This window comes from Crotalus tigris, unplaced genomic scaffold (assembly GCF_016545835.1).
Source record: "Crotalus tigris isolate CLP2741 ecotype Arizona unplaced genomic scaffold, ASM1654583v1 scf7180000017663.5292952, whole genome shotgun sequence".
In the NCBI taxonomy this organism is placed as follows: domain Eukaryota; kingdom Metazoa; phylum Chordata; class Lepidosauria; order Squamata; family Viperidae; genus Crotalus; species Crotalus tigris.
The window spans coordinates 1,420,616-1,433,084 of record NW_024096550.1 but is presented as its reverse complement, the minus strand read 5'-3'; the positions used below and the strand labels follow the sequence as shown (position 1 = coordinate 1,433,084).

The window sequence follows — 12,469 nt, the reverse complement described above, 5'->3', positions numbered from 1 at the left end:
AAATAGTGGTCTGCTTCTTCTGCTTCTTACTGGGGCAAGGTGGTTCAGTGGTTAAAGATGCTGAGCTTCTCAGCTGAAAAACTCGGGTTTGAGAGCCGAGCGCTGTGCAGAGGGGTGAGCTCCCATTCCTTGCTCCAGCTCCTGCCCACCTAATTCAAAAGCATGCAAAAGCAAGAAGATCAATAGGTACCACTATGGTGGAAAGGTAACAGCTTTCCATGCTCCTTTGATCTACAAGTCTGCTGGCCACATGAACCCAGAAATGTCTTTGGACAATGCTGGTTCCTTCGGCCAAGATCTCTGAGCTAGGGTGAGTGGCATATTGGCTTCGAGATGAAACAACCAGGATACGTTTTTTTGAGAGAGAGGAAAAGAAGGAGCACTGTAGATGTTGGCTTCTTTTCCAGCTGAAATGCCTGTGCCTAGTTTGTAGTTAGTGGGGGTCACGATGGCCTAGTGGTTAAAAACACAGAGCTTGTCAGCTGGAAAGCTGGCAGCTCGGGTTCAAGAGCTGAGTGCTGCATGACTGGGCGAGCTCCTGTTCCTTGCTCCAGCTCTTGCCCGCCTAGAAGTTCAAAAGCATGCAAACACAAGTAGATCAACACAAGTAGGTACCACATCGGTGGGAAGGTAACCGGTTTGGTGTATAACCACGCTGGCTACATGAACACACAAGTGCCTTTGGACAACCCTCGGCCAAGAAACACAGGTGAGCACTGTGTCCTAAAGTTGGACACCAGTGGACAGGGGAAAAGCTGTATCTTTCGTTTTTATACCTTCGCCGTTTTTTTTTATACCTTCCCCGTTAGGCAGAGCAAGGCAACTGCCAGCCATGGCTCATAGATCCGGCGGAATAGCCCTGTCCCTAACCCTTGGAAGGAAGATGTGATTGTCAGGTTTTCTACTTTGCCCGTTTGTTTTGTGGCCCTCAGGACTGTTTTGTACAAGTTGGGCAAGGGGATGTCATCAGAGCACCGTCTTCTCGCCGCCTGTGTATTTTTAACCCAACTAGAAGGCAAAAGGATTGTTAAACCAGCAACGTATTCCACTAAAAAAACAGCTTTCTTGCAGCTTTTGAATAGGCAATAAATACATCATGCCTATTATATCTCAAAACGCCTCACCATTTTATTGTTTCGTTTTCTAAACAATGTCAAGCGTAAGAACCATATTGACCCCTTTTACTGGCTAAACCGCAGAAGAGTTCTTTATGGCCAACTAAACATCTGTAATGAAGTTTAGTATCCTTGGGTGTGTAAAGATTTGTTACTCTCTTCCTGTGAGTCTCATGAGGGGATTGCAAAAAAATCGGAGGCAAGGATACCCAGCTTTTTTCTACAGCTATTTTTTTTTTTGCCCCCAGCAACTGAGGACACTCCCCCCCCAAGAAAAGCTTCATTTACAAATATTGCTTCTTGAGAAATGCGTCTCTATTTCCCTGCTTCCAAAGTGGAAGAGACCTTCTCTGACACTTTGGCCAACATCTGGAGCTGCTGTGTCATTCATCAAGGGAAATTGCTCTGCGGTGGAGTGGAGTGGCTGTTTTTTTTTTAATGAATCCTGAGCTAGCAGCAGCCCAAATTCACATTTCATTGCGGGCCCATCAACCCTGGTTTTATTGTGTCCGGAAAAGAAGAATGAGGTTTCATTCCTCAGCACAGCTAGGAACCTTTTTAAATCAGGGCAGCCCTGAGGCCTGCTGTCCACGGTACAGAATGAGCAATTGTATTTCTGTAAAGCCAGCACTACTGGGTTTGTTTGTTGTTATTGTAGAAGTTGTTGTTTGCATAGTCTGCCCAATTTTTTTTCGACTGGATTTGGCATTTTTATCCACCCATTGAGTTTTGTGCAAGGCGCTGGGATAGGCAGATATTGCTGTGTGATGACATTAAACCAGGGGTCTTCAAATTGGCCCTTTGATGACTTGTGGACTTCAACTCCCAGAATTCCTCAGCCAGGCACGCATGCCTGGCTAAGGAATTCTGGGAATTGAAGTCCACAAGTCATCAAAAGGGCCAAGTTTGAAGACCCCTGCATTAAACCATGATGGCTGGAGAATTCTGGGAGTTGAAGTCCACCTATCTTAAAGTTGCCACATCTGGGGAAAAACGATGTAAGCTTTTTTTAAAAAAAAAAATAGACCTTTTTTATTATTAATGATATTTTAATATTTTCCTAGAGCAGGGCTGTCAGACCCGGACTGCAGAAATCTGGAGAACCTTTTGTTGAAAAAGAAAATGTTTTTCAATTGACTTTGCTGCCTTCAGAGATACTGGTCCTCAGGGTTTTCGGCAGCACATATGTAATAACCATGTCCTGAAACCAAATGGGACCTGTTTTTATAGGCTTAAATCCTTGCTGTGTTGTTGGGCAAGGGAAACCTTAACGAAATGAATTTCCTTGTTGATATAAGGCAAGAGAGAATTACGTTTTTAATTTGTTTTAATTATGGTATTTCTGTGTCGTTTAGAGAACGAATGTTATGGGGCACCTGCTAAGCAGAGTAAGTATTTGCTCATTCACTGTCTGAGTAACTTATTCATTTATTTACTTCGCAAAGAATCCTCTCTTCTGAATTCTGCTCAGTTTGGGGAAACTGTTGGGAGACGTTTTAAAAAAAAGTTTGTAGAGAAGAGCCATCAGAAAAACATGAAGCTGGAACCGATGTATTCCCCTGCTTTGCCCAGAGGTTTTATTTCAGGACAGGACAAAAAAAGGGGGGAAAGAATGGAGAAGATTTTCTTAATTGATCCCTGGTCCAAACCAGATCCTATATGTTTATCGAAGCCCAATGACTAAACATCAATGTTTAATTTCTGAAGCTTATTCTACTCACTGGGGAATGGATCAAAAAATCAATACGGCGATCGTAGAACTCCATTATGGATGGACAGGTCTTCTCACTCTAATGGACAGTCGGGAGAAGATTGAGTCGAGAACATTTTAGTGCAACATGTACTTTTCCCCCCAGTACTAAATATGTAAAGCAGAGACATTAGTGAGGATGGACGACACGATTCTTATAGGCAGAACTTTAGAATTGCTTTCTGGATCCCAGTAGAATAAGTGTCCTATTGCAGGAGCAGTGTGGAAGTAGGGACACTGCTGGTGATGTGGGGATGGAAGAAGAAGCCAGCAAGATGGGACAACAAAAAAAAAGTCATCATGTCTTTTGCCATCCCTCCCCCTACCAATTGCTGTTTCAAAAATGTAAAAACATTTGGAATTTCTGAAGTGCTTGCGAAGGTAGCAAAGGCTTTTATTCTGGATTTCTCTACGGAGATTCTCCTTCATCCAAGTCATGGTCCCAAAGGCGCTTTTTCAAAAAGCGACTGGATCTTCCTTGTTGTCCCTTGAAGATGTTTTGCTTCTCATCCAAGAAGCTTCCCCCAGTTCTGCAGAAGCAAAACATCTCCAAAGGAAGGGGGGGAAAAAAAACCCAACAACCTCCAGTTGCCTTTATTCTGGATTTTTTTCATAATGAGTCTCCACCTGGGAATTTGTTTGCAGACGATTTGAGATACAGGCACATTTTCTTTTATGGGCCAAAAAAAAAAAAAACCACCTCCAAAAATAAAAGTGGAGCCTCTCTTAGCATTTAGCTCTAATCCAGATACACATAATGTATTTGATGGTGAGGGCTAGAATTTGGGAGCAGAAACCACGAAGTAAGAGTAGGTGCAAATGTGGCGATGGTTTCTTAGAGTTTGGAGTTAGTAGTAAAATTTCTGACGAGAGTGCTCTCTGAGCTTACTTGTTTTCTTGAAGACATTTCATTAGCCAAACTTGGTAACATCATAAGTGCTAGAAGGGAGGGGGTTTGCAGAGAGGAGGAGGAGGAGAAGGAGGAGGAGGAGGAGGAGAAGAAGAAGAAGAAGAAGAAGAAGAAGAAGAAGAAGAAGAAGAAGAAGAAGAAGAAGAAGAAGAAGAAGAAGAAGAAGAAGAAGAAGAAGAAGAGGAGGAGGAGGAGGAGAAGAAAGAAGAAGAAGAAGAAGAAGAAGAAGAAGAAGAGAGAAGAAGAAGAAGAAGAAGAAGAAGAAGAAGAAGAAGAAGAAGAAGAAGAAGAAGAAGAAGAAGAAGAAGAAGAAGAAGAAGAAGAAGAAGAAGAAGAAGAAGAAGAGTGAACTTAGAACTTAGAAGTTCTAAGAAAACAAAAAATGGATATCTCAACAGTTTGGGGGGGTTTTTTTGATCAGGAACAACTGATTTTTTTTTTTAAGTTTTGGTCCCGCTTTCTCTCTTCTGCTGTTACCCCCAAGTGGGGTGAATTCATGGCTGTGTTGCAGTCCAAGTCCAATTTGTTCACTCGTGCTGGAGTTTTGTGTGTGTGTATGTGTGTGTGTGTGGAGGACTTAAACCACAAATTGAACCATCTGTGGTTCTTCTCCCGCCCCATTCCGAAGGACTTGGCTCCCGTATTGATTGCGTATTGGCATCTCAGAAGCTGCCGGTTTTCCTATTGCTGGGTTTAAGGCTGTCTGTTGCACAAGTCAAATCAGCTGAATATTCATAGGGGCCTGTTGTTGTTTTGTATCTCCACTGCTGTTGTTCTAGGCAAGGGAAATGAGAGTTTTAGGCTAAATTGAATCTAATTGAAGAAAAGCCACATTTTTTTTTTTCAAAGTCTGCTCCATGTATTGTTGGGAAAGTTTTGCTTTTATTTATTTTTAATTAAATATATATGGTCAGTTGTAAATGCAAGCTCAGAGAGCACCTTGCAGTCATTATTCTTCCCCCCTCCTCCTCCTCCTCCTCCTCCTCCTCCTCCTCTCTGCACACCCCCTCCCTTCTAGCACTGATGATGTTACCTAGTTGGGTCATGAAATGTCTGCAAGAAAACCGCCAAGCTCAGAGAGCACCAAGGACCCCATAGCCATTCTCCTCCTCCTTTTTTTTTTCCGGTGCTGTTGTAACTTCAAACAGTCGCTGAGTGAGCCGTCCTAAGTCGAGGACCACCTGTGTATTGTTTTCAGAAGCAGCCAGGCCATTCCCACGACCTCAGATCAGAGGCCGATGTGCCGTTTTAATGCTTTTGCCGATATTTCATCTTTGCTTTTTCACTTATTTATTTTTTCCTTCCTCCCCCCCCTCTCTTTTCCGAACCGCCTTTTTCAGCCAAATCAATGAATTTATCGCTTCCGTTGACGCCTGAATCGCCAAAGTAAGTATCGGGAACTGCAGATGCTTCTGAGAGGGAGGGGGGGTTTTTAAATCTAATTTGGCTACAGCAACTCCATTTCAGCTTGTTTTTATAAATGTCGCCTGTCTTCCAGCGATCCGAAGGGTTCCCCATTTGAGAGCAAGGCCATCGGACAAAGCTTAAGTGTGGAACTCTGTGGAACTGCAGGTGAGAAACACACACCTTTACCTTCGCCTTTGCCAAAGGGTTTTTATTATTATTATTATTATTATTATTAACATCTGGACGTTACGAAGCTCGTCGCTTCGGGGGTCTCTTAAGAAATGGATGTTGATATCGTTGAGAAAGATAACTTTTCCTTCCCCGCGCATGAGATCTGCTTTAAAAGTGAAAAAAGGAATGAAATAATGTCTCCGGAGATTTCTCACTCAGCCAGGTCCTGGTTTTATCCCAAGGGTGCTTTTTTTTCAGGAGGCAACTGGAGAAAAACAACAAAAAACCAGTTGCTTCCCGAAAAAAACACCTTTGTTGGGGGGGGTGAATGACTGAAATAACTTTTAATGGGAATGTCCAAAAGGTGCTTTTTCAACTGGACTTTCTTGGGTTTTTTTTTGCTTTGAAGACGTTTCCCTTCTCATCGCAGAAGCTTCTTCCGCTCTGACTGGATTGTGGAGGAACGGGAAGATTTATACTCCTTGTAGAAAGCTGGTCATTTGCCTCCTTTTAGAGAGTCATTGAGGCCACTTGGAGGGTGGGGAATGGAAGGATTTATACTCCTTGTAGACAGCTGGTCATTTGCATCCTTTTAGAGAGTTGTTGAGGCCACCGGGAGGTTTATCTGCATCCTCAGTGGTGCTTTCTCCTTGTTTTGCTTTGAAGACATTTCGCTTCTCATCCCAGAAGCTTCTTCCTCTCTGCCTGGATGGTGGGGAATGGAAGGATTTATACTCTTTGCAGACAGCTGGTCATTTGCATCCTTTTAGAGAGTCCTTGAGGCCACTTGGAGGCTTATCTGTGTCTTTCCTTCCTTCCCACTTCAAGATGTATATTAGGATCTATTTGCAGCTTCGAGATGGCAACTTGAAAGCTCTAATTTTTCTTTCAAAAAACAAACCAAACAGAGAATCTTTTTCGTCTGTCTGTTTCAGGGGGAGGGATATATTTCCTGCTTCTGCCCCCTCCGTTTGAAAAAGCAAATGTCTTCAGTGACTCCCACTTTAGCTGAAAAGCAACAACCACACACCCCAACCAAAATTAGTTTTGACAAATGATAGAGGTCACAGGTGCCCCGTGTGAGTCCAAATTACAGCTGCAGCGCTAGATTGCGCCTTCAGATTGTGTAGTTCTGGTGCTACCGTGTCTCTATTTATAACAGTTTAAATAGCGGTTGCCTTGATCTCCGGGTTGAACTGAAAAGGCCATTAGTGGGCCTGTTCATGCTATCAAAGCACAAACTATGATAATATAAATAGAAACTTCCTTGATTTTACCTCTCTCTCTCTCTCTCTCTCTCTCTCTCTCTCTCTCTCTCTCTCTCTCTCTTTCTTTCTCTCTCCCTTGCTCTCTTTTTTTTCTCCCTCCCTCCCTTGCACGCTCTTTTTCTCTTTCTCTCTTTCTTTCTGTCCCTCTCTCTCTCTCTCTCTCCCTCCCTCTCCCTCGCTCTCCCTCTTTCTCTTTCTTTCTCTCCCTTGATCTCTCTCTTCTCGTCTCTCTCCCCCCTCCATTGCTTTCAGTTTTGCAATACAAATGTGAAACCTTTTTCTTCTTGCATGTATGTCATGGATGAACACTGATAAACAGAGGGGACAAATTCTGTGGTATTGTTAAATGTTTGCAAGAACCTCTGCCATCGTGTGTTCTCTGAGAGTGAAATCTCCCTTTATTTTTTCTTCCGCTCTTGAATTATCCCTTGAATTGAAAAACTGTGTTCCTTACAAGCCTTTCCCCCCCATGTATAATAATGATTTCAGTGGGATAGCATGGAATGTTCTGTGTTTGGCTCTGCCATAGTCCCCTGTTTAACAGGAAAAAGGAAGAAGCTGGAACTATTTGTCATACGAGAAAGAAAAGTTGATTGCTAGTCAACTTTTCTCCCGCAAAGAAGTCTTTTTATCTCTTAGCTTGTGAGATTGAACTCAAAGTTTCTCGTGAAAGAGCAGCGATTAAAACGTCATTCTTTGTGCCCTAAGAAATATTGCAACATCCCCTTGGACATTTCAATTTAAATGTATCCCAGATATATCACCAGTCATGATTCGTGTATTTTTATTTTCATTTTTTTGGGCTGGGAGATGTTTCCACACAGGTTTCTCCTGTGCTGTTGATCTGATTTGATTTGGGTTTTATCTAGTCCAGAGAAAAGAAGTATTGGGGGGGGGGGGACATGATAGCAATAGTCCAGTATTTGAGAGTTGCCATAGAGAGGAAGGGTTTAACTTATTCTCCAAAGCATCTGAAGGCCAGACAAAAAATAATGGATGGAAACTAATCAAGGAGAGAAGCAACCTGGAACTAAGGAGAAACATCCCAACAGTAAGAACAATCAACCAGAAGTTCTGGAGGGTTTTAAAGAAGAGACTGGACAGCCATTTGTCTGAAAAGGTATAGGGAAGGGGTAGGCAGCCTTGGCTCTTTTATGACTGGTGGACTTCAACTCCCAGAATTCCTCAGCCAGCCTGGCTCAGCTTGGAAACCTCTCCCTTTCCTCTCAGCGTGGCTGGCTCAGGAATTCTGGGAGTTGAAGTCCACCAGTCATGAAGGGGCCATAGTTCCCCCATGCTGGCTCAGGAATTCTGGGAGTTGAAGTCCACCAGTCATGGAAGGGGCCATAGTTCCCCCATGCTGGCTCAGGAATTCTGGGAGTTGAAGTCCACGAGTCCTAAAAGAGCCAAGGTTGCCTACCCCTGCTGTAGGGTCTCCTTCTTGAGCAGGGGGCTGGACTAGAAGACCTCCAAGGCCCCTCCCAGCTCTATTCTGGCTGATTGATGGGGTCAATCTCGACGGGCTGAACGCAAGACTTTCCCACGCCAAAATTCTCCTTTAATTTGTGGATTCTAATCTTGGGTTAGTACATTTTGAAACGAGCTATCCTGAAATCAAAATCAAGACAGAGATCTTTGACCTTGAACATATAATCCTTGCAAGCCTCATAAGGCAGTAGAGTTTTGATCATGATCGGCTTCTAGAGAAGGTTTTGAAGATTTGTGTTTCTTTGCTTGCTTGCTTGTCAGTTTCTTCAATTTCTGTGGCCGCCATCTCAGTCAATGACTGAAGATTAAAGAGAAAGGTGTAATTTAGAGGTAAAATCTGCTTGGCTGAAGTTTAAACTATGTTCCCTCCAGGAAGAAATGAGAAAAATTACATTTTTTGTAAAGTCAGTGATTGTCTCCGTTAGCATGGACTAACAGTCTAAATTTGTAGGAGCCAAGTGTTATATTCCACAACGTGAAATCTTTTTTTTTTTTCTCTTTCTTTCTGACAAATCATGCAATGTTGTCAGAATTACAGAAATGGGGATGTTCTCTCAAAAATACCCAGGACATTTTTAAAGACTGTTCTACTGAACAGGAATACAGTTCTGGTAATGAAGCAACAAAGAGAAATGTTTTTGCATGTGTGCAGTGGGCGTTTTGGCCACTGAAAAACAGATGGAGGTTTTCTGGGGAGGGGGCTGGACTAGATGATCTACAAGGTCCCTTCCAACTCTTGTTATTCTAAAGTTCTAAAATTCTAAAGTTCTAAATTCTTGATTCTCGGTGTGATGCTTCACACCCCATCACTACATAACTGATCTAAAGGAAAGACAATTCGGAAAGCAATCCTGGCTGGATCTAGACCGAATCACACCCAGAAATGGTTTATTGAAATCAGCTCAGGAATCTTCCACAGATTTAACTGGATGTGATAAGTTTGGATACAACGTTGTATGTCAGTACGATCTCTGTTGCAAGTTTAAAATAATAATAATAATAATCAGTTTTTTAAAACGTACATCCTGCTTCAAAATAATCCCAAGATGTCTAGCAGTGATTTATATCTACTCAGATCCCAGAAGTGAACACGTAAACATACTCTTAAATTAAATATTGATAAGCCATTTTTTTTTTTTAAAAAATGCTGGTTTCCCACTTTGGCAGCGTAGCAAATATTTTTTTGTTGTTGTTTATTTCTTTACAATATGTTTACTTCCTTCTGCAACTGAATTCTCCTGGGATACTCACGCACAAAAAAGAAAACTAACCTTTAGGCATTTCTTAGTGCTGTGCTGTCAGCAGACTTTGGTGTTGCAAGTTTTTAGATGTGCACAAAACTTTGCTGAGAATATTAACTGCATCCTCCAAATCCCTGTAAAATCTCTCTCTCTCTTTCGCTCTTTTTGCTGTCCGCAAACTTGTCTTCTGATAAAGTGATATGAGCACACGGGGATGGCAGGAATTCTAACCTGAGGGAATACTATCTAGTAAATTATTAGATATATATCCGGAGGTCTATATTTATCCTCTGCTTTACTGACAACAAGATTAAACTGACTCCTTGACAGACATGTGGTTCTTTATTATATGATGGCTATTTAATTTTATTATCCGTTTGGAGAGCTGCGGCTGTTTTGCGTTGTATGGAAACCCTGCTGATTTTTTTACTGAATCAGGCCATTATCCTGTGTTCAGTGCCTTAAGTGGGTTTAAATAATGATTCCCCTGATAATCCCATTTCCAAACTCTTCAGATGTAAAAGAATCTGGTGTGTGTGTGTGGAGTTTATATATATATGTATGTATATAAAAATAATGCTGATATTGTAGCCTGCTTTTCAAAATGCTTGACAGATTCGCTTTTTTTCTAGCGTTCACGAATGTGCATCGGCAAATGAGATGAATTATTAGATGTCTGAAGTTTAACACTGAAGTCCTATCAGTTGTACATGATGTGCGAGATGTGATTCATCAGGATAAGAGTTGGTAGAAATTCTAGATAGAAACTGAATGGAGGGGAAAAAATCAAGGAGAAGCAACCTGGAATTAAGGAGAAGCTTCCTAACAATGAAGACAATTAACTAGTGGAACTGCTTGCCACCAGAAGTTGTGGGTGCTTTGTCACTGTTTTAAGAAGAGACTGGACAGCCCCCTGTCTGGAATGGTGTAGGGTCTCCTGCTTGAGCAGGGGGCTGGACTAGAAGACCTCCAAGGTCCCTTCCAGCTCTGTTCTGATTGATTGCTATGCATTTGCTGAAGCAAGCATAACACAACTTCTCCCTGTATCGACGTTAAAACGTGTTGGAGTCCCAAGTCAAGGGTGACTTGTGATATTTATTGTGGTTGATGAGGGACACCTGAGTGACGTATCGCTCAATGTTTTATGATAGGACGCCCAAAAGCCAGTCCAGAATGGCTTGTTTTGGAGTAAATTCTGTCCATCAAGCTACGTTTCACAGCCAGATCAAACAATGCAGCCAAATATTATCGTGTCACAATGTTGTGACACAACGCTTGCCTCCTCCCGTCTCCTAGGAGATTGGATTTGGGGCCTTGAATTTAAATTTGAGAAACGAAGCATTTCATTTTTGATCATACAGGTAGTCCTCAGCTTACGACCACAGTGGAGCCCAAAATTTCTGTTGTTAAGTGAGGCGTTTATTAAGTGGGGTTTGCCCCATTTTACGAGCTTTCTTGCCACAGGTTTTTTTTTTAAGTGAACCCCTGCGGCTGTTAAGTGAAACTAGCTTCCCCCCCCCCGTTGGCTTTGCTTGTCAGAAGGTCACAAAATGGGATCACGTGACACCCTCCCCCCCCCGGACACTGCAACAGTCATAAATATGAGTCAGCTTCGTGCTCCTAGAAGCACGAAGCCAAAAACACCAGCCTGAAGATGACGAATGAGACTTCGTTGAAACGTCACCAAGACACTTCCAATTTGATGTGGGAGAAAACCCGAATGACCAAAGACCTACATACAAACACCCGCGAAAACCTCAGAAAACATACATACATACATACATATATATATATAGAGAGAAATCCTAGCTCTCAAAGTACAAATAAGCATGGCGGGTGTACCCCTTCCGAAAGTACGTTACGTAGGATGTGGATGCAGGCTAGGTTACTTGTTTATTATAGAGCACATTTCAAAGCGGTGGTCATAAATATTGCTAAGGTTGTGCTGAGTTGAAATATGACCTATATATACTCTTGATTGTTTGTGTTACATGATTTGTCTGACATCCCATTACTGTTCCGGGTAATAGCAGCCATTCGTTCCTGCGCACAGACACACACCAGGCCCATTTGACAAAAGGGAACTTAGGCAGCAATAAAAAGGCTATCGTCTGAATTACATTCCGCACAGTGCCGCAGTGCTGAGGGTTTGTGTAAGTGTGTTAACAATGCTCTGAACTGCCTCTTGTCAGCTTTCAACCTGTAACGGCCATCTGTCCTTCATAAATCTGTCAAACTCCGGGAAGTTCAAGAGAGAGCAAGGACTATACTTTGCAGTTGGCTCCATGCAAAAACTTACACGTTTGCTGGAGTGGAGAGAAATCAACCGAAAAGGCCCAGAATGTTTTAGCACTATTGATTTAGGATCATGCCATGAGATGGGACTCAAGATGGCTGTGATTAGAGCAGAACCTGGTACTTGTTGTGAATAAAGATAGGATTACGTTTCGATTCCGGGAAAGCGGACAGGATATGATGGGCAGAAAAGAAGGGAATCGGAGAAAGAAAATCTTCCTTCTGCAATTAAATATTGTCATGTGAATTTTCCCTATTCCCAACCCCCACCCCCACCCCCACCCCTTTTGTTTTTGGTTAGGGGCAAGTTGAACTCATGTTTTGCTAACTCTGTAGATAAGTTCAGGTTGAGAGTTTTTTCCTCCCACCAGAGGACAGAAGGAGGGAAGCAACCTAGAACTAAGGAGAAACTTCCTGACAGTCAGAACAATTAACCAGTGGAACAACCTGCCTCCAGAAGCGGTGAATGCCCCAACACTGGAAGTTTTTAATAAGAAACTGGACAGCCATTTGTCTGAAATGGTCTAGACCTAGGGTTACCTGTCTGAGCAGGGGGTTGGACTTGATAACCTCCAAGGTCCCTTCCAACTTTTATTATTACTATTATTATTATTATTATTATTATTATTATTATTATTATTATTATTATCACTGTTGCACAGTCAGTCAGATGTTCAGACTTGATTTGGCATTTTGCCTTACCCAGGACCTGGGATAGGCAGACGTGAATGTTTGATGGTATTACAGATATCGTCGCAGGATGGAAGCAGTTCCTAGTAAGGCCATATTTTGCAATTGATTGATGGCAAATTTGTCAATGTCGA

General features: G+C 42.4%; 1 protein-coding gene across 2 annotated transcripts in view; it reads left to right on the top strand.

Moving 5' to 3' along the window:
• PPARGC1A (PPARG coactivator 1 alpha) overlaps positions 1 to 12,469 on the top strand; it is a 100,580-nt gene that overhangs the window by 64,005 nt on the left and 24,106 nt on the right. For both annotated transcript variants that reach the window (XM_039335912.1, XM_039335911.1), the window contains 3 exons: positions 2,471 to 2,503; positions 5,116 to 5,161; positions 5,274 to 5,347. In XM_039335912.1, coding sequence (XP_039191846.1) covers positions 2,471 to 2,503; positions 5,116 to 5,161; positions 5,274 to 5,347 — 153 coding nt within the window. The remainder of the gene's footprint in view (positions 1 to 2,470; positions 2,504 to 5,115; positions 5,162 to 5,273; positions 5,348 to 12,469) is intronic.